This window comes from Amphiura filiformis, chromosome 19 (genome assembly GCF_039555335.1).
Source record: "Amphiura filiformis chromosome 19, Afil_fr2py, whole genome shotgun sequence".
Lineage (NCBI taxonomy): Eukaryota > Metazoa > Echinodermata > Ophiuroidea > Amphilepidida > Amphiuridae > Amphiura > Amphiura filiformis.
Genome location: NC_092646.1, coordinates 1,072,452 through 1,094,216, shown reverse-complemented (window position 1 = coordinate 1,094,216; position 21,765 = coordinate 1,072,452). Strand labels below are relative to the sequence as shown.

At 38.5% G+C, this 21,765-nt stretch overlaps 1 protein-coding gene across 1 annotated transcript; it reads left to right on the top strand.

Moving 5' to 3' along the window:
* Positions 1-320: 320 nt before the first annotated feature.
* LOC140141668 (uncharacterized) lies at positions 321-21,150 on the top strand. The gene is made up of 7 exons (XM_072163580.1): positions 321-333; positions 7,876-9,135; positions 12,718-12,750; positions 13,557-13,589; positions 14,351-14,554; positions 15,739-15,847; positions 19,767-21,150. Exons 1-7 carry the CDS (start codon positions 321-323, stop codon positions 20,173-20,175), a joined length of 2,061 nt encoding a protein of 686 aa, XP_072019681.1. The 3' UTR covers positions 20,176-21,150.
* Positions 21,151-21,765: the final 615 nt, after the last annotated feature.

Below are 21,765 nucleotides of genomic sequence, written 5' to 3'. Positions count from 1 at the left end.
ATAGTTAATGGTAACTAAAATATTGAGTTGAACTTGAAATAACATTCAGTGCTTTTGACTTATATTCGTGTTGTTACTGCAAAGTAGACACTTGTTTGAATATTGCCCGGGAATATTGCTCAGACGAAAAAGTGATATCTCCCTAATACAATTGCCGAGGAATTGAAACGTGCATCAAAATACCAACAGTTAACAGCACACATAGGCCTACTACCACTTTCAAGCCTACAAGACCGTAGAGCGTGGAATAATACGTACTTCTGGGGCGCAGCCGAAATATGGAACTTACTCAATCAATCCTGCTTCTACTCGCAGTTGCAATGGCTGTAAAAGGTAGGACAAAAGGTTAGCCGATCCGTACACTGCTTGCCTTTTTTTTATTGACAAGCATTTAGGCCTATAGCTAAGATAAGGGGACGGGCGGAAAAGTGCTTTAACGGGTAAAATCGATCTGCGAAAAGTTTTTTGATTTCTCCGTTTATTTCTCCAAAAATAAAAATCGCAGTTTAACAAATAACGGTTCAAATTAAAGCCATTATTGGGGGCTAATTGTTGTTTCACTATGAAATGCCTGACACCAATATAAACATTTGTTTCGGTGACCCAAGCTCATAGTCATTTCTGCTCAGACGGATTTTTTACAGATGGCCTGGAATTTCATATTTCGGTTTCAGCGATTGCCCGAAAGGTGGTATGTTCGTTTGAAAAGCGTTTCCGCTTGGAATGTAGATAGTTATTGTTGCTATTACTCTTCGCGATTTTAATTTATGCACTCTTTAGCCAAACATTGTCAATGCATTTTACACACTAGATATGTCGCTTGCATAAATACTGATATTTTTTACAGTATCGTTTTTGTTAACCAAAATACCATCCACATTATTTCCTAAGACTTTGATGAAACCATAGATACCAAATCGGACTGCAGGTAGACTAGAATCAAAAGAACCAGCAATCAAAATGTACTTTCTTAATATATCGCATTGTGATAACTGCTTTTTCTTGTTTTTATAACAAGGAAAAGCTTTACTTACCCCAAACTTCTCACTTAGTGTTGTGTCAATGTCCGTTGCTGGTTGGTATTATGCTGAATAAGCGATTTTCATGATTTAGGCTTACTTAGCCTACATTTGACCAAATATTTGCCCACACAATGTTCGAATATATTCCAAAAATGGTGCTGCATTCGGTATCACATTAACGACAAGGATATACTAAGAGGTGTGAGACTTTCTGACACAATATTCACGGTTTTTAACTAGCTATTCAAACCTATGACAAATTTGGCTGGTTTGCGATGTTCAATACCATTATTCACCCTGATGTGGCAGTGACGTCACGTCAGTATTAACGAATTTTATTAGGCACAGCCTCAAGAGTTCGATCAAAGCGCTGGTGTACATACGCACGCGCTTAAAGACGCCGCATAGATGCACGAGCAAAACAGCTGCTTCAACGCGTTGACGCGTTGAAAAATGGCATAGGTAATAGGTGACTATGAAACCTCAAACTCGCCCCTCGATAAAAGTTGGCAATTGAAGCAGGCGTCAGTTTAGCGAACTTCGCCCGAACAAGAAGCTACATAACATCTCTACTAGCTTCATGCATTGAACATTTGCAGACCCGGCCTTCTACATGTAGTGAGTACCACATTATATTATGTTTGCAAGAAATGATAAGCGCTGCCTCCTCAAAATTTCCTATGCCAGCAGCTTTGATGATAAAATGTTATCTTCAACCACGCACCTGTGTGATTGAAGGCCTTTCTTTTATCTATTGACCTCAAAGAAAGGATTAGAATTATCATAATGCCGTCCCTGACCTGTTTCCACACTTTATTAATGAGTCGCTAATGGACCGTCCTACCGTTATACTTCAGCGAATACGAATGTCCACTCACAGTTCAATGGCCATATTGTGATCTGGCGTGATCATGATGCGGGGGCATATTTCCGGGCAGAGAACAATAGTGACAAATTGCCTGGCAATGACGTCACATGTAATTCCAGTCTATCATGTCTATAGTGTGATCAGAACATTATAGGCTGGTGGCCGGTCATTTATAGTACAATCAGTACGAAAAGTCCAATGCGATTTTTAAAGTATTTTCTAAAATTAAAAGAACCACTTTTTAGCGGGAATTTTTGTAAGCTGAAGTTGTGAAAGGGTTGAAAGACTACAATATTACGGCATAAACAAGAATATGTTTGTTTGGTCTTTATTCCTATAGAGTACCGAAGTGTGATGTCATAAAATTTTCTTTTTTGCATTTCAGCATTTTCATGATCATATTTCAGTAGAACATGATAAAAAACATCCACAGTCCAAATTTGGTGGGAATCGGATAATGAGGGCTCGAGATATGGCCGCATGAATACCTAATTAGCCCCATTGAAATCAGTGTAAATTTGTCGGCTGTATTCCATAGTGGCGTATAGTGATTTTTGGTCATTTTATTGAAAATTGGCACTCGATAAAAGCTGTGTGATTGAAGGCCTTTCTTTTATCTGTTGACCTCAAAGAAAGGATTAGAATTATCATAATGTCGTCCCTGACCTGTTCCCACACATTATTAATGAGTTGCTAAGGGACCGTCCTACCGTTATACTTGAGTGAATACGTATGACCACTACAAAGTTCAATGGCCTTATTGTGATCTGGCGTGATCATGATGCGTGGGTATATTTCCGGGCAAGGAACAATAGAGACAAATTGCCTGGCAATGACGTCACATGTAATCCCAGTCTATAGTGTGATCAGAACATTATAGGCTGGTGGTCATTTTGTGATGTGCCCTGAGTAATTTAATTTGATTATCATTGTTTACAATTAAAATTTATTTTATGAGACATTTTAGGGATTCCCCTTTCTTGCATCAACTTGATCAAAAACAAATTGAATCATTTCTAATTTTGGATTATATGGGAATTCCCCTAGAGATTGTAAAGTAAAGATGATGTCACAGGATTCCCCTCAGGAAGCGATGTCAGGGGATTCCCCTCAGGAAATGATGTCATGTGAAAGGTTAATGTTATAATTAAGGCTTGGGGATTTCCAAGATCACATTTGGCTATTAATATTTGGGATTTCCCCCTGCTTGGTATATAATAAGAAAATGTAAACACAATTGTCACAGTTGATAGTGTTGATCTGGGCTAGCTAGCTAATATGCTTACAGTCCAATTCCTTCAAAGAAAGGAAATTGCAAACCAGAAATATTTTATGTAGTCAAAGCACTACTATTTGCCAGTGTTGTTGGAGAAGATCTAGAATACGTCAAAGAACGTACTTCTTCCAAGAAAGGAAATATATTCTTCTGTCGACTTGCTGAAGTCTGGTATTTTTATTCAACGCAACTGTCAAAATAAGTGGGGACAACTGCATCGCAGTCCTGCTTCCTGAAGATATTGTGTGAAAGGTCAGTGGAAATAGCACCAAGTTTGGAGAAAGCAGCGCAAGGAGTTAAATTTGGAGAACTGCGCAAGGAGTTTAGTGTTCGGAGAACGGCGCAAGGAGTTTAGTATAGGAGAACTGCGCAAGGAGTTATAAACGTGTTTGGAGAACACCATTTTCGTATAAGGATTGTATACGCAAGGATTTATAAATGCAAGTGCACAATGGACGTCCAGAACATTGCAAGAACTTTATGATCGCAAAGAAGAAGAATGCTGGCTAAGTACAAAATAGATAAAGATTATATTTGATAATTGTGTATGTGCATTTGTTGTCATATATTGTACCAATCATAACGTGCTTTCAATTAAAGACTTAGATTTTGTTAGCTTAACCAAACAGTGTATTTGTGTTGTGCATTCGTGTGAGTTCGGGTAAAAGGTGATTTTGAGTCAAGTACAACTCGTAACAATTTATAGTACTTTCCAATGCGACTTTTAAAGTATTTTCTAAAATTAAAAGAACAACTTTTTAGCGAGAATTTTGTAAGTTACACAGCTGAAGTTGTAAAAGTGTTGAAAGACTACAATATTACGGCATAAACAAGAATTTCTTTGTTTGGTCGTTATTCCTATAGAGTACCGAAGTGTGATGTCATAAAATTTTCTTTTTGCATTTCATCAGCATTTTCATGATCATATTTCAGTACAACATGATGAAAAACATCCACAGTCCAAATGTGGTGGGAATCGGATCGGATTCATAACTGTTTGGAATCCGGAACCAGGCCAATTTACACTGATTTCAATTAGGTATTCATGCGGCCATATCTCGCGCCCTCATGATCCGATTCCCACCCAATATGGACTGTGGATGTTTTTCATCATGCTCCACCGATACATGGTATTCAAAACGCTGAAATGCAAAAACAGTTTTCTGTGACGTCATCACTTCGGTACTTTATAGGCCCATCCCTTAAGGTGGCAACAGACTCCGTATTATACCAGTTGCGTACCGTGGCCGCTACTACCCCGGGGAGCTAAGGGGCTGTGCAATAATTATGAGTCCTGGGGGAGGATACAATTGGGGTGGGCAAGAAATTATTGGCGAGCCGAAAGGGGGAAGCAATTTTGGTCAGCCGAGAGGGGGCAAGCGATTTTTTGGCACACATTCATGGGAGGCCTTTTAAATAAAACGCTCTAAAAAGGAAAACAGTACAGAAACGCTTTAATATGCAAATTTTCGTTCGCAACATATTTCTAGACCATTTTAGGTTTGCAAATTGGGACCAAACAAATTGGCATGTGCAAGGTGGGGGCAAAGGTTTTTTAGCGGGCCAAGAGGAGGGAAAGCAATTTTTGGCGGGCGGTGGGGGGGGGAAACGATTTTTGGCGGGCCGTTCGGAGAGTTTACCCCCGGTTCATTATTATTGCACAGCCCTAAAGAAAACGTAAATTTTACCGCCCCTTGCAGCAACTGCCCGCACAGGTTGACCCATTTTTCCAGCTAGGATGGTTCTCGAAAATCTATCAAGTGTGGGGGAGGGGGGAGGGTGGAGGTGCATTGGATTACACAACTAATTTTTTATTGCACAATTTTATTGCTCAATATACCCCTGACCACTTTCAGCTGTGACCCTGTTGGCTACCAAAAAGGTATGATTACAGTATTAGTGTTCTATAATTTTCTGCCCTTTTCATTACTAATTCTTCTTGCCGCCCCTTCTGTAACGCCCTTTTTTCTTCGAAAACTATTCTTGCCGCCCCTTCTTTTTTTCCGCCCCATGCTTTTACCCCGAGGGCTCGCGTCTCCAAAGCCCCCCCCCCTCCCAAAAAAATACGCGCATGGGTAGGCCTACCTATAAAATGTATGTACCGGTGTTCTGCTTAATTCATTAGTAACACTCTATTCAATCAGGCGTGTATAGGTCAGTTTGCCAATTTTAGAACTGAAACTTCGTCTAATCAAATGCTTGCAGCTCTACTTCTTGAGGTCACGTTGTATTCAATGAGGTGTCATAATGTGCCGAATTATTGTGCATCTATTTAAAAAATAAATTTACCCACATATGGTTTAGTTTTAAAATTAGGCCAAAAAAAGTGCGCATCAACATCAATTTCTCTCCCAACAAGTAATACATGTTCATTAACCTATAATTTAAGTACAAAATGTAAGGCTGAATGTCATATATTTTCTCTTACCACACTTGCTGCAACACGTGTACAGATCTAAGAAAAAAAAACAAAAACAAAAAGGAAATCGACCTACCGACCCACTCCTTTCTACCCCATGACTAGGCAAAAACAAACACTTTTTTTTGGCCTTAGGACGGTAAACGCTGTACTAAAATCGAACGCGCACGATTCCCACTATACTATACTATACGCAGCTTAACGGCCTTTTCGAATAGTGCCCTCTTATGTGACGCGGTATTATGAAATTACCTTGTCCGATAATAACCCTAACCAATATAAATCTTACAAAATCTTACAAGGAAAACCACTCATATATGCCCACCAAATCGCTGGCCGGGCTAACGACTTCCACGTGGCATGAGGTCGGTAATCGTGTGCGTGGCACCCGAGGGGTCCCATGGTCAATTCCCGGGGTGACAAGTGAAATCTTTCTTCATCTTCTCTCCTTTTTTATTCCTTCTCTGCCTTCCGATAGCAAAAAAGCATGTTCCTTGTTAGGGTTAAGCTATTCGCGTGCCCTGGAAAACGTGCACCGTACAGTACAGTAAGCCAAAGAATAAAGGTGCCAGTTGTGTTCACCCCTGTATATCCCTAATAAAGTAGAATATGTCAAAATTAAAAGAAGCAGCCAATACCTGTACTCTTTAGCTCTGATTTAAGACCTTATTTGTTGAAATTGGTTGAGAATTAAAGACCCGGTGATCTAAAACCTAATGAAGAAACGAAATCAAAAGTTGCAATTTTTTGTTCTAATCTATGAAAGCACAACACTAGTTTTAATATACTAATCAATGGAAGCACAGCGCTGGTTCTCTTGTTCGTGAACGCTTTGTGTACAAATCAATAGGGCATGCAATGGCGCAAACTGCAACTTTCAAATTGGCATCTTCCTTGGCTTTTTGGATCGCCGTGTCTTTATTTCTTGAACAATTTCAACGAATGAGGTCTTAAATTAGAGCTAAAAGATGCAGCTGAAGATGAAGCTATGCAGCTTTATTTATGATATACAGGGGTGAACACAACTGGTACCTTAATTTTTTGGCTTACTGTATAATAAAGAAATGTTTGAATAGGAATAATACGTATATAAACACAGTATACGTATATTGCCACAAGGTACCTCAGAATAAGTAATATTTCGTGCGTATTACATGGAGGACGAACCTCTTTTTTATGGCAGTGTAATGTACACAAAAAAATAACCGAATTAAAATATACCCAAAGCCAAAAAAGAAACTTACAATTTTTCAAAATATCATATATTAAAATCCTGTGCATCAAAATGAACCAAAATTGTGATACCCGAATATACAAACGAAACATGGTATAAAGATAAACATTTGCAAACAAAATGTAAAACAACATCTATACCACCAATGCACCACAATGTTAAGTCGTGAGAATTTTATTAAAATCATAATATTCTCAATATTTTTTCTTATTTCAAAGCAACGTTTTCTACATAATAGATTTATTTCACTTGTAAATGGTACAAGCTATTTATCTTCAAACAAAGCAACTTATGTTATCTTAAAAAAACATGAGTTTAATGTGGGAAGCACATTTTGTGGCCGTAGCCTACGAATGAGCCGTAAAGTCGGCAAATTGTATTCTGAGTTACAGTGTAAAATGTGCGTGAAGGTCGTATTCATAGGTACCTCAATTTGGTGCGACATGTATCTCATCAAACACTCTTTAAACCAATAAATAATCCTATTGTTGAAGAGGATAATAAGCTTCTACCTATTTCTATAGAATCCTTAGAATCTTTATATCATTAAAGAATAAAACAAATTGTGTGTTTTTAGTTTATACTCGAAGTAAAAAGAGATAGGAAATTTTCTTTTCTGCTAATTCAAAATCAGAAATCTAAACGGTATATTTCTGGGTTTTTCTCCTTACATTTTAAGAAAAGTAAAAACAGTAACCAGTCGTTTACCGTTTTTCGACACAAGAAACTGTGAAACTGAAAAAGTCGACTTATTACAGTTTTTCGTTGGCAATTTATACCAAAATAAAATTCAAGAAAAGGTTAACTTAAGTTTACATTCTAGGCATATGAATAAAAGAATAAAACAAATTGAGTCTTTATAGATAGGGAAACGAACGAACGGTTAGTACCTGGATTGATTAAAAAACTTCGTAGGACACTCAATTTTGTAATGCAAAAAGTGAAAGCAATATTTGATATGTAAGTCATTTACCTTCCTGCAATTTCATTATCCTTGAAATTGTAATAATATTATCCTTTTGTATTTATTGAATTTAATGTTATTCTTCATTACAGGACAGCCACATTCCTATGGAACGGAATTTGTTTTTACATTTCCTTATTTTGGAGGAGGTGCAAGTGCCGATCGGGATCTTTCATTATTACTGACAACTGAATTAAAAGAGACAGTCACGGTAACAGTGTCAGTTCCTGGGATAAACTACACTAATGTTACTTATGTGACACGTGATCAGAGTGTTACCTTCGATCTCCCGTTAGAAGTTGCTATAGAGGATGGTGGACAAACAACGTACACAAATAAAACAGTGATTGTACGTTCCACTGGATTAGTGTCAGTTCATGGATATTATGGCCACTTCCAAAGTAGCGATGGATTTCTTGTTCTTCCAACGACTTTCCTAGGTACGGAGTATGTCGTACAACTGATTGCACGCGTAAGCAATTTTGTTGTGTCAGCTTTACAAGTGTCGACTTCTATCACTATGAGTTGGCCTATGACAGGCAGGAATAGAGTGATCTTTTTACAGCAATATGAATCATATGAGTTCCTTTTTGATACAGGGTTCTTTATTACCTCTAAAAACCCTGTTTCTGTCATGTTTGGTGACTCCTGTGCCCATTTTTCAATACCGAGTGGTGGGTGGTGCAATTACGTGGTGGAGCATCTGCCGCCCATATCCTCTCTTGGGCGGCAATATATATTAGCTCCCTTCATGGGGAGAACTACGGGATATATATTTCGTATAGAGGCTACTAACGATTTTACAAATGTAGCAATAGCCGATATGTTAGGTAACAGTAACATTTCACTTATGAGTGGGGAAGTTTACCAAGATGATGTTAACGAAGTCATTAAGATCAATGCTGACAAATCTGTGTTGGTAATACAATTTGCTAAGTCGCCAGAGAACGACGAACGTCGGGGTGCAGTCATGGTGGTAATACCTCCAACAGAGTCGTACTCAAAAAACGTTTCATTCCCAGTGGTTACTTTGCCAACTGACGTCGACGGCGGTCACAACCACTACCGACAGGAACACTACATATCTGTAGTGACATCATGCGAGAACTCTGCAACTTTGTCATTAGATCGCAGTCATTTGGATAGTACGGATGACATGTTAGTATCACCGGACAGCACATTCTGCGCGCTTCGTACTCTAGTCAGTTCTGGTTTACATTCTGTCACTCATCCAGACCCGGAAGCTTCATTTCTGGTTCTTGTTTATGGATTTAATCTTGATTCTCATGGTTCTTGTGGATATGTAGCAGGTTATAACATACAGACACCAACCGAAGTTGACGTAATTACAGGTAAGATTTGGCCTGTGAAAATCTTACAGGGACATTTTGTGATCTATAGCCTCATCCGCCCACTTAAAAAAAATTTAAATTTTTATACCCCGGAACCTCTGACTATATATTTTTTGTGCATTTTTGACATTTAACAGTCCTCGAAGTAAACTTTATAAATCTAATGATATGTATTTAAAGTGTATGTAGCTAGGATGAAAAGCCGGCCATCATTTTAAAATGTTAGGTTTTGTGGGGAAATGTATATCTTCAATACGAAAGGTCAAAATTTACAGATGAAGGGCAGCTTTTCCGCCCAGCTAAATACACTTTAAGCATTTCATTAGATTTATAAAGTTTACTTTGAGGACTGCTAAATGTCAAAAATACAATTTTTTCGAGAAGTGTTATGTATCTTTAATATATCTTTAATGTTGGAAACGCTGTATTCTGTTGAAATAAAATATTAAAACACCGATTTGCTGTTGATGTTCAAAATGGAACCAAGTTTCCAAAAGTGAGCCGAGGTGGGTTTTTTTAAACTTGCTGCTTTCTTTACGTTGTCAACGTTTTTTTGGTAGATTTCCTTTCTTTTTATGAATGTAGCCAAGCAGCTCCAAGCTTGGAAAGTCATCAGGTATGTTACGAAGTGCTCCATAAAACGAACAAAACGAAAAATAGATGGTTGAAGTTATGCTTTTCTTGATTTATGACAATAAATAATTGAACAAAACTTTACCAGTCGTTTATTTTTAAAACTTAGTCACAGCTACCGCGTGACTGTAATGTTAATAGGCGTACATATGATCAATATATATTTTATTCTTAGTCAGTGGGAGTGGTCTATTACGCAGACACATAATCTGATTGGACAATCGCATGATTTTTGGTGTCGTCTATCAGGCTGTAGCCGGCATCCACTACTCTTAATATTGGACCTGCCTGCCGTCTATCACACGGTAGAGGATAGTCAAAATAAAAATTCCTATCGTTTATTCTCTAAATATATTTTAATTATTCAAGGCAACGTATATGTAAAGAAAATGTAAATATGAACAAGACATACCCAATGTTGACAATGCCAGCGAGACCAAAAGAGTCAGTCCGATTTACTTCAAGTTGGAACTGGTAAATACGCTTTAGCATATACTATGGACGCGTCTAAATGCCCGACTTGGCAATCTAATTATGTTTTAATATGTGTGGTTCTTTGTAACCCTGCGGGGCAATCTAGTTGCACATCCAAATTTTGCGGTGTGTGGTTATTTGTAGCCCTTCGGGGCAATCTAGTTGGATATTCTTATTAAGCAGCGGTTGTCGGCGGTGTTTCGCGGTTTGTGGTTTTAATTTCCCTCATTCTTCAAGCATTGTCCTCTATCGGGAGATAATTTATAGTTTAAGCTTCTTGGATATCCACATATCGTGGTTTGTGGTCCTTTGTAGCCCTGCGGGGCAATCTAGTTGGATATCCATATTGAGCGGCAGTTGTTGGCGATCTTTTGCGGTTTGTGGTTTGAAATTGTTGGATATCCATATTTCACGGTTTGTGGTTCTTTATAGACCTGCGGCAATCTAGTTGGATATCCAAATTTCGCGGTTTGTGGTTCTTTGTAGCCCTGCGGTGCAATCTAGTTGGATATCCCTATTATGCATCGGTTGTAGGCGGTTCTTTGTTTTAATGTTTGTGGTTCTTTGTAACCCTGCGGGGTAATATAGTTGGACATCCAATTTTGTGGTTCTATTTGGATATCAATATTGTGCGGCACTTGTTGTCGGTCTTTAGCGGTTTGTGGTTTTAATTTGTAGAATATCCATATTTCGTGGTCTGCGGTTCTTAGCATATCTGACGTGTCAGTTAAATGGTCATGTACTCAGTTTTAGGTACATTGATGATAAGACCCAGACTTTCTGCTGTAGCATTCTTCATTTTGAATTTGACAGCCATCTTGGAAAGAAATAATTATGGCCCTTACTCCAGATTTGGTTAGCACATCAAAAGCTACTGAGCGAAATGTGACGCTTTTTTGGAAAGTTTCACAATACTTCTGATTCTGCAGCACTATAGAAAAGCTAAACATTACGTATTAAAGGTCCGTAACCCGATCGACAACATCATCTCCCCAATTTTTGTCATAAAATAGACCGTATTTTTCTCATTACTATCCTGAAATTTGACCCTCCAAGTCGTTGTATTTCCGGAGAAATCAGATAATTCATGCCAAAATAGCTTGCTAGGTGGCTACCAATTTCTGGAATTCTGGGCAGGCTAATCGTAGATAATTATAGTCTCCTCAACAGCTAGTTTGGTTTTGCGCCATTCACATTGTGTGAAAAGAGCGAAACCACACTAACTGCTGAGACTTCAGATCGACGAACGGTAGTATATATTTGTAAAAATTCCAAGATGGAGGAAGTGGGCGCCGTGGCGCAGTCGGTATGCGAGAGTTTTCTTTTTCCTCTCCATTTTTAGCCCAAACTTTTTTTACATTCATATGAAATGTATATATTGCAAGGGGAAATATATTTTGTTTCTTTTTTTTCTAAATCGGTACGAACAAAGATTTTAAAACGAAATTTTTCCGTTCAATGCGGGCATTTGCGCTGATATTGTCGTCAGGGCATTTCTGTTTTGCTTTCAATATTGGCTATTGCCATTATGCCATAATTTATACACAAAAATCTATCATGAACGATATAAAGAAACTGGTTATGGGGAGTGGTATATGAGAGCTTATGAAAACTAATGGCACAACTTTATACATCTAGTACCGGAATGAATGTGCACCTGGTGGAGCTTGGTTTTATTAGTGCAACTACGCACGCACGCACGGCACATGACGAACGGGAATTACGGCACATGTTGTTGCTTGCTCAGTGGCGTACCGTGGCCGCTCCTACCCCGGGGGGCTGAAGGAAATTTAATTTTGCCGCCCCTTCCTCCGAAAAGGTTAACCCAATTTTGTTTCGGTGGTTTGAAAAGTTGAAGAGCCAAAAAAAAAAAAAAAAAAAAAAAAAAGATTGTAAGCGCTAGCGCCCTAAAAGCAACACTTTTTGATGTATAGTACAATTTTTCCAAAGTTTTTTATACTTTTCAAATTTTTTTCCGCCCTTTTTTCTTTATTAATTCGTTTTGCCGCCCCTTCTTCTTTCGCCGCCCCTTCTTCTTCCGCCGCCCCTTCGTTTTGGCCGCACTCTGCTTTTACCCCGGGGCTGGCGCCCCAAAGCCCCCCACCCCCCACCCCCACCCTATTTATTCACATTCACGCTGAAAATGTCTCGTTTTTTCACAAAACTGCATAAAGGGGACAATATCTGATATTATATGTAATTTTAAAGACAATCCATATCCAAAACCAATAGGTTTACCCCCTTTAAATAAAATTCCTAAACATCAATGTTCAATGTTACAAAGTATTTAAAACATCGCTCTTTCCAATAAAAAAGGTTTTAACGCTTGTTTCCGGTTCAAATATCTGAATATAGAGCGCATTTTCCCTTGATCCTTTGATGTTTGATATTTTCTTGTGGTAGCTTTTAATAAACCGCGTTATTTAACCTGTATTTTGTCTAACGTGTTTGTTTTTTGTTGTTGTTGTTTTGCAGACCCAATGACAATCTCTAAATTTTCAACTTTTGGTGAGTTGTTATTTTTTTATTTTTTATGTCAAGCATATCTAGGCATAAAGTTAGAATCGGGAAGATAACGATGACGATACCCCCAGCAGGCCAAGTGACCTGTGACTCAGTGAAGGGGGTCACCCCCGGGATCACCGTAGATAGCGGATCGGGGCATTTCATACAGAACAGCCAAGTGTAGGCGACAATCAGGCATTACCCATATCGGAACCGACCATAACGAAGTCTTTATCATAGGTCATCTGCCTCGCTTTTTCCAGGTGAACCATTGGGAGAGCAGATTTTACTCTTTTTTTCTGCTTAGATATTGAATCTGGGACCTCTCGCAACAAAAGCATGGACCTTAACCAGAATGCCACGCTGCTCCAATTGATGTGGCTACTAAAAGTAACAATATTTTTTATAGTTTTGGTGCGCCCAAGTTTAGCCATAAAGAAACCCACACATAATGTTCATAGCCTATAGCTAGAAAACATGAAGAATATTTAATGATACATTCCTATATTTTTTGTACAAACTATTTTGCCTTACTGCTCGATCAAGCATTATAATGTAGGTCAATTTATTATAGCTGTTTATTTCATGAAAAACACATTACACATTATTGTAAGTAATAATGGGCTATCCGGACACTACAAAAACAGCGTTTGGCATTTGAACACTTTTGATATTCTTACGGTAGATAGCGCAAAACATGTTACTTTGTTTTTACTAATTTAGAGCATAGCCAAGTTTTGCTCTCAAATTTCAATTGTTTTGACTAATTTAGAGAATAACCAAATTTTGGTTGACGTTCACATTTTCAGAGCCAAATACACTCTCTGCCGTTTCAACTGGTGGTAAGTTTTTAATACACATGCTGGCTGTAAGCATTTCAACATCCTCAAAGTAGATGTGTCTATCAAAAGTAACGTTAATCCGGATACGTTACACCGGATACGTTACACCGGTTAGGTTTCACCGGATACGTTACACCGGATACGTTGCACCGGTTACGTTTCACCGGATACGTTACACCGGATACGTTACACCGGATACGTTACACCGGATACGGATACGTTACACCGGATACGTTACACCGGATACGTTACACCGGTTACGTTTCACCGGATACGTTACACCGGATACGTTACACCGGTTACGTTTCACCGGATACGTTACACCGGTTACGTTTCACCGGATACGTTACACCGGATACGTTACACCGGATACGTTACACCGAATACGTTACACCGGTTACGTTTCACCGGATACGTTACACCGGATACGTTTCACCGGATTCTTTATTATTGTTATTGTCACGGTGTCATTTCTAAGACCAAACTTGACAACTTTATCGGATAATGCCCCTTCTGATACTTTCCTTGCCCCTTCTGATACTTTCCTTATACATTTTTAACAGTAAATTGCAATTAAAGTGTCTGTAAATATCCAACATTATTTTCTATTTACTTGATTTAAAGCCTGTTAATATTATTTCGAACCGTTGTTTATGTCTCGTGCAAAAAACTAATGACAAAATCTTTACATCTTTACAGTAGGTTTTGCCATTAACATTTTTTACCTACATCCAGCGACGATATATTCTTATTTTATACAGGCACTGGAGGCACGAGGTGTCCTTCATTTGCAAAGACTGACGATGGCATTGTGAGTCCAGACAAGGATTGGTACGATGGCGGAGACATAGTGACAATTTATTGCAGTCAGGGGTACCATGTCGTTGGAGACGGTAAATTAGTTTGTACTAACTCTGGCTCTTGGCACGGACAAGCACCTAAATGTTTGCCAATAAATCAAGGAGGTACGTAAGAGTTACGATTTATGTGTCAGTTTGTGCTTCTTTGTTTAATCATTTGACTACAATGCATCTTCCAGCCTTATGTATAGTTTGATCAGCTCGTAATCGGCAGGAATTGTTAGGCTTTTACCACTATTCGCCGAAAAGCAGATCCATGTTAAGAGGGATATAGTTGTCCTTTCTGGTCTATATTGTGCGTGTTAAATAAAGTAGACAAATTATAGTCTTTAGTTAATAATTCGTGATACTTCTGGCGAGATGCCACAGGAGAATTCTCGAAATAAAGTATATTGATATCAATCCGCGATGTTATAAGGCCCGCCGATTACGAGCTGATCAAACTATAGTCAACTTATGGAATAGACTTCAACGGTGATCAACCCCAACAATTATTCGTAATCGTAATGATTAGGGTGGGGTTAAGGTCAGTTTAGGGTTGGGTTGAATTTTTCCACGATTACGCACCCGAAACTCCCTTTCTTTTCTTTCTTTCTTCAGCAGCGTAGCAAGCATTTTTCAAGGGCAAGGTAACTTTCAAAGGACAAGCCTTTACAAAAATTGGAAAAAAGAGGACTAAAACTTTACAATATCACGACGGCCAGCATCCCATGGGGGGTGGCAAGATGTCCAACAAGACAAGATCATCCTCACATTCATGATTTTACTTACTGTTTCCCCTTTTTTCTTTCTCTCGTTTTATTATTTTACATCTTTCATACTTCTTGCTTTATCATTTGTCATTTTTAACTTTCATGCGTTTTTATTTTCTCTTTCTCCACCTCCTCTTTATCATTTTTCTTTTAATTTTCTTTGTGTTCTTTCTACATATTTATTGCGAGTTTTGATACGAAACAATATGATATTTTGTCTTAAACATATTTTAAAATTATGACTTCTACATTCAAATATAATCTTACGATGAACATTTTACCGCGAAATATAATTTCAGCTTTTGTTCAAGCAACAATGGAATTTAAAATGAAAAAGTTTGAAAACACAATAATGTTAACAGCAGCAAGTATTAGATATCCTTACATGTACAAGTATTAAAAGTAAATTAATGTACTGAAATAAAAGATGTCTGAAGACTTGGAATTGCAATACAAGAATGCTGTTCAATCTTATCTTTAAAAAATGGATATTGAAGGAAGTAATTATTAATTGTGTACTATTTTGTTCTATATCAGATATACCAGATGGGTCTACTCCAACCTCAATTATTATCGGAGCCAGTGTAGCAGGAGTTGGGATACTTGTAATCATGATAGTGATTGGTGTTGTCATTTATTGCAAGAGGTAAACTATGAATGTGTTCTAATAATAGCCTAGAAGGGGTGGGGGTGTGTGTGTGTGCCTTTTAGTCTGGCAGAGCAAGGTAGTTTATTTTGGCAGTTTTTTTCTTTGTTGATTATTGTTCAACGGGTGGCACAAAATGAGATTCAACGGATGGCACAAAATGAGATTCCGAGGGGTGTAAAATTGTCACCCCTGTACAATTCGATATACCCAACGTCAATACTTAAAGCCATATTATAACATTTGCTGTTGAGGACGCCCTCACTGATTTTTTAAAATTCATTTTTTTACACAATTATATTGTACTTTATTAAACCAATATACCCTGCAAAAATCAAGACTCTAGGTGCTGTAGTTTTGTCAAAATCCGATATTTTGAATAAAGCGCCGGAACCGGCGTCTTATTATTACGATGGAATTATTAGTCGGACGCATACACGATGTTCATAACACACAGTGCGGGACGGTGATCTACACAACAAAGGGTCGTACCATAACATGACCGAAGGAGTGGTACGTATTGGCGACATACGCGCTGGTAGTAAATTCCAATTTTCTTTGCTTTGACGTAGTTGTTCGGCTCAAAAATAAAAGGGGATATATCTGACAGTAAAAACTAACATTTTATGTCAAAGAAATGCTAATCTATTTTGTATGATAATGTTATAATATTGCTTTAAACAGAGGTCGCAAGGATTCAGTAAACATATAGTTTTACTTACCTACGACTTATCGTTGTGGAGTTATGAGCAAAAGGGTCGAAGGTTAAAAGGGAACTCCACGGGGTGAAAATAGAAAAATGCTCCAATTTTGATAACATTTGGTATCAAATTTTTCTTTCTGTGATAAGAACTCTAATAAAGAATAGTTTGGACCACCTAAAATAACTCATTACCTAGGTAACACAGAAAAATAGGTCATTGCCAATTCTCGCTATTCGCAATAAGGGCGCCGCCAGCGGTTTGCGATGTAATCGTGATGTATCATGGGAAAATCGTGATGTATCATGGGAAAAGGTCGACATCAAGTCCGCGCAATACGAATATTACCATGCTATTACATAGGAAAACGTGACAATATTTTTTAGTTTGTCAATATAACGGTATTACACGCAAATCGATAGAGAAAAAATTAATTGTGCACATTTCAAATCACATTATTGAGTATCGATTCGCGTGTTTTTTTTTTAATGACGGCGACCACCGAGAAAATATTGTCACGTGTTCCTATGTAATAGCATGGTAATATTCGTATTGCGCGGACTTGGATGTCGACCTTTTCCCATGATACATCACGATTACATCACAAACCGCTGGCGGCGCCCTTATTGCGAATAGCGAGAATTGAGTCCTTTTGATGATGATATTTTGGTATTTACCTGAAAGGTTAGGTAGTTTAAGAATCTTTATTAGAATTGAGATAACACTAAACAGTACCAACAATTTAAGACCATTTTCATCAAAATTGCAGCATTTTAATCTATTTGAGCTCCTGTGGATCTTTTAACCTTTGACCTTTTGGCTTATAACTCCGGAACGATATGTTTTGGTATTGGTTTTGAACACAATCCCGAAGTTGTTAATTTTAACCGGGTACTCTGACTACTTCAGGACAAAATACCCAAGTATGAGACATGAGACTGAAGACTGCCCCAGACTATGCCATAGTCGAATTTTGATCAATTGAAATATACTGTCAATCATACTTATTTATCAATCCAATTTAACCACTAGCACTAAGCAAGGTAGTACAAGACGCGCTAAACGTACGTCCATGCACCAAGTGAGAGTTTAACTTTCGCGCCAGCACAAACGTGCCGCAAATTCCACAGATTGTTGTGTATGATATAGTTAATGGTACTGGCACGTGCCTGGAGGATTTTAACAATAGCGACATCTGGGCGACCAATCACAAGCCAGATCCATTTAAAGATGCATTACATCATGGCCAACTTTACGTAGAGACCCATGTTAAGAATGTTAACCGCAATTGAACACACATTAATACAGAGTTTTATGCTTAAATGTAATAGCCAGAGAATGCAAAATGAGCAAGTGGACTACGGAGAAGTCTAGACTGCCCCTTGTGAAAAGTGAACAGGCAGCACGGCTGTTTGATGTCATGTAGAATTATATTAATTTTTGAGCAAAGTTGAACACTGATGGCGCTATTTATGTTAATTCTGGTTTGCATCTTTCTAAGGGTAGGCACTTGTATAATGCCATGAAAACATCAAAAAAATGAAATGAAAAGAATAACTCATTTTAATGGGCTAAATTAATCTTTTACCATATGTAAACAGCGCCCTCAATTTGAACACAAATATACAATTTAGAGAATAAAAATTACCACAAATAAGCAAAAAAAAATTTGATGAACAAAGGAAAATCTATGTTAAAAATAGCTTTAAAATATTAGTATGATAGCTGTTGGTAATATCCAGGTCTAGAATTGAAAATTACATAAGGATTTGTTAGAAAAATCAATAAATGATCACATCAAACAACCGTGGCAGACCTTACATATCTGCTAATGTAAAAGTTTGTGGTGGCTCTGAAAAGAGCCTTTCACTGAATACCTCCCCTAGTCAACAGAGAAAAGTAAATAAATCATGTGGCTCTGCAAAGAGCCGTTCACTGATGATTGCCCCGTATCAACAGAGAACAAGCAGACCACGCCTATCCGCTAATGTAAAAAGGTTTGGTGGGTCTGAAAAGAGCCGTTCACTGAAGACTGCCCGTGTTATTATCCTCCACATCAAGATCCATGCAGCCACGCTGAGTTGCTAGTTAACTCGCGTAATCGTGGTACTCTACATTTCCAAATCGAAAATCTACGTACAGCAATTTCTAATATGGACAGGAGTTATAATGCCGATGCGGATACAGACCCACTTGGTAATGGTGATCATTGGTTCATTTCCTGAGGAATAGCCTATGTGCATGAAAGGCCCCCTACGTTACTCTTTACATGTATAGATTGACCTGTTAGATAAGACCTGGCCAGAAAGTGAGGTTATACTAAATAACCTTGCAATAGGTCATTGAACTTTGTACTGGCGTCAAACTTCAAATTTGCTCTAATTGTGTAATACCAACGTATTCCCTTAGTCATAAGGATTAAGGAAATGTACAATTTGACCTATCTAGCTAGGATGCACAATTCTTGAGTTAGTGCCCAAAAGATCAAAGGTCACATTTTGGCTCCATGGGGGTACAAAACGTGGAAAGTGCTCCACTTTTGCCAAAAAAGGTTAATATTCGTTTTGAAAAGCCAATTCAAATAAAGAATCTGTGTTTTGTTACCTAGGAAACGCAGCAAAATTGGTCAACATATTGACCTTTTTATTGTTAAGAAAATATCATATATGGTGTAAACTATTCTTTACTTGAAATGCTCTATATACGTGTGAAGAGTAACTTGGGGAAAATGCATGCACACGGAGTATCCCTCATGGAACGGGCTACAGATTAGAAGAGTTTGTTTCAAAAGGCGCTAAATCCAATAGCTGCCTTGTGTCACATTTTTCTGGTGTATTTTAAGATTTTAAAGTTTAAATGACATTTAACGATTTTAAAATGACTGCCATTGGTATTTAGCTCCTTTTGGAACATCTTCAAATAAATTGTACACAAAGCAGTCTTTGGAGTTAGCGCCTTTTGGAACCAAACTCTTATTTATTTTTTGATGGGCAGGATCTTACTTCGCGGAAGAACTTCATTAATTCCGTGGTCATTTGTTGGGTTCAATGGCATAGAAATATATTTTAAGCACGTATTTTTAATTATCGCTGCACGTATTTTTAATCTCACTGCACGAACGTGCCAGGAGGCACGATAAAAGAGCCCCTGTTATATGCTGTATGTTTCTTCTGCAAGGAGAGATAATTTTTTCCGTTTTTATGTTCATCTATTTTCAGGCTAAAGAAATCAGAACTATCACAACTTCCTGTATCATACAACACAATTCCTGATAACTCTTCTGTGCATCCACCTATTGACACGTCTGGCCCAGAACTTCCAGAAAATCATCCTTATTATATTAGTCCTCTGGACAACTCTTCTGTGCATCCACCCATCGTTACGTCTGACCCAGAACTTCCAGAACATCTTCCTGTATACTCAACACATATTCAACCTGACAACTCATCGGAGCGTCCATCCATCAACACGTCTGGCCCAGAACTTCCAGCACATCTTCCTGTATCATACTCCACATATATTCCTCCACTGGGCAACTCATCGGGGCATCCACCTATCGGCGCACCGGGTTATGATATCCCTTTAGGATCAAACTATCAGGGTCTCTACGCAGAAGTCACTAATTAAGGAAATCTACTCAACATGCTTTCTAGCTACATGCTCCTACCATGGGCATCAATCCCGGGGAACAGGGGGGAACATGTCCCCTATCAAATGTCCCCCTCCCCACGTTTCGATAAATACTTCCTTGGTCTAAGTAGGCTAACTGTAGAAGTACAGGTAATATTAGGTATTACCTTGATTTTTAGCTAAAATAGTATGAAATTGTTTTGCGCGCTTCGCGCGAAATGAACCCAATGTGTATCAACACTCATTTCAAATATAATGAAACTGAAAAATTTTGCTCGCTGCGCGCGCATATTCCCAGTAAAATAAGACCGGAAAAATGCTCACTGGGCAATTTTTCTGTACCCCCCTCATATTGAACATTTTCCAATTTTTTCCAAATAACATTTAACACAATTAATAGTGTAAAAAGTGTCCACCAAATGCCTTCATTTGGAGCCCATCTTGTCAAATTTCCCAACGAATCAGGGGGGCACGTCCGAGAGATATGCTTCGCGGACATATTTAACCAAACTTGTGCCCCCCCCCACGATTGACGCCCTTGACTCCTGCTACTACACAGAACAACCATCGAGGAATCCACTCATCAACACATGTTAGGTTATAAGTAGCCAACTTTGTATAGTCCCTTTTTGATCAACAAGTCACCCCAGCCGTGCCCTTCCGCAAAACAAAATCACATAGCTTCACATCCCAGTGACCGCTATGCCCCTGCAGAAAAAAGGTGATTGTTGTTTTTGTCGGGTACCGCGGATTTCGAATGGGAGCGGTTCTCGCTCTGAATCAATTTTATCATGTTTATTGAGAAATGAGTTGGTACCAAAATACGGGTTATAAGATCATATTGGAAACTTAGAATATGTGAATTTTAGTATTACGAGGCAAGTGTCTACTCCAAAATTCTGGGGATATCAGCAGTGGCGTAAGGGTTGGTAGCGCCCGGGGCAAGAAACAAAATTGACGCCCCTACCCCCCCCACCCGAGAATATCTTAGACACGGGCTGTGGCGTAGATAGGGGTTGTGGCGCTCAGGGCTAAGGATACATAATGCCCCCAACCCCTAATTCTTGAAACAATTGAGCGCCGAGCGCGCGAAATTTTGGACAAATAAAGCCTACCACTAATTAATTTTGGTTTATACTAGAAGTTGAATAGCGGTCTTAAAATGTTCTTTCAATTGATTTTGACTTTCATCGCTTGGAGGGGTGCATAATCGATGCTGAATTGGTCAATTTGGCGCCCCCTAAGGGTGGCGCCCGGGGCACGTTGCCCCCTCCGCCCCCCCCCAGGCCACTGTATATCAGGGTTGAATAAATTCGAGTTGTAAACAGCCATGACTTGTGACTCGAGGAAAAATCAAAGGACTGACTCGAGTGAAATTCAGTGACTCGACCCCATTGTATTTTTGTACATGCAGTGACTACATTCATTTACTTGACTCGAACTAAAATGAGCCCACACGCCATCGACTCCATCTGAATTTTTGAATAAAAGGCAGATATGTTTTGTAGATAACATATAAATATCCAGTCCTATAATGTCTGAAGCAATTCATAACTCTTTAGCTAGGTATTCTTGTACATATTCAAT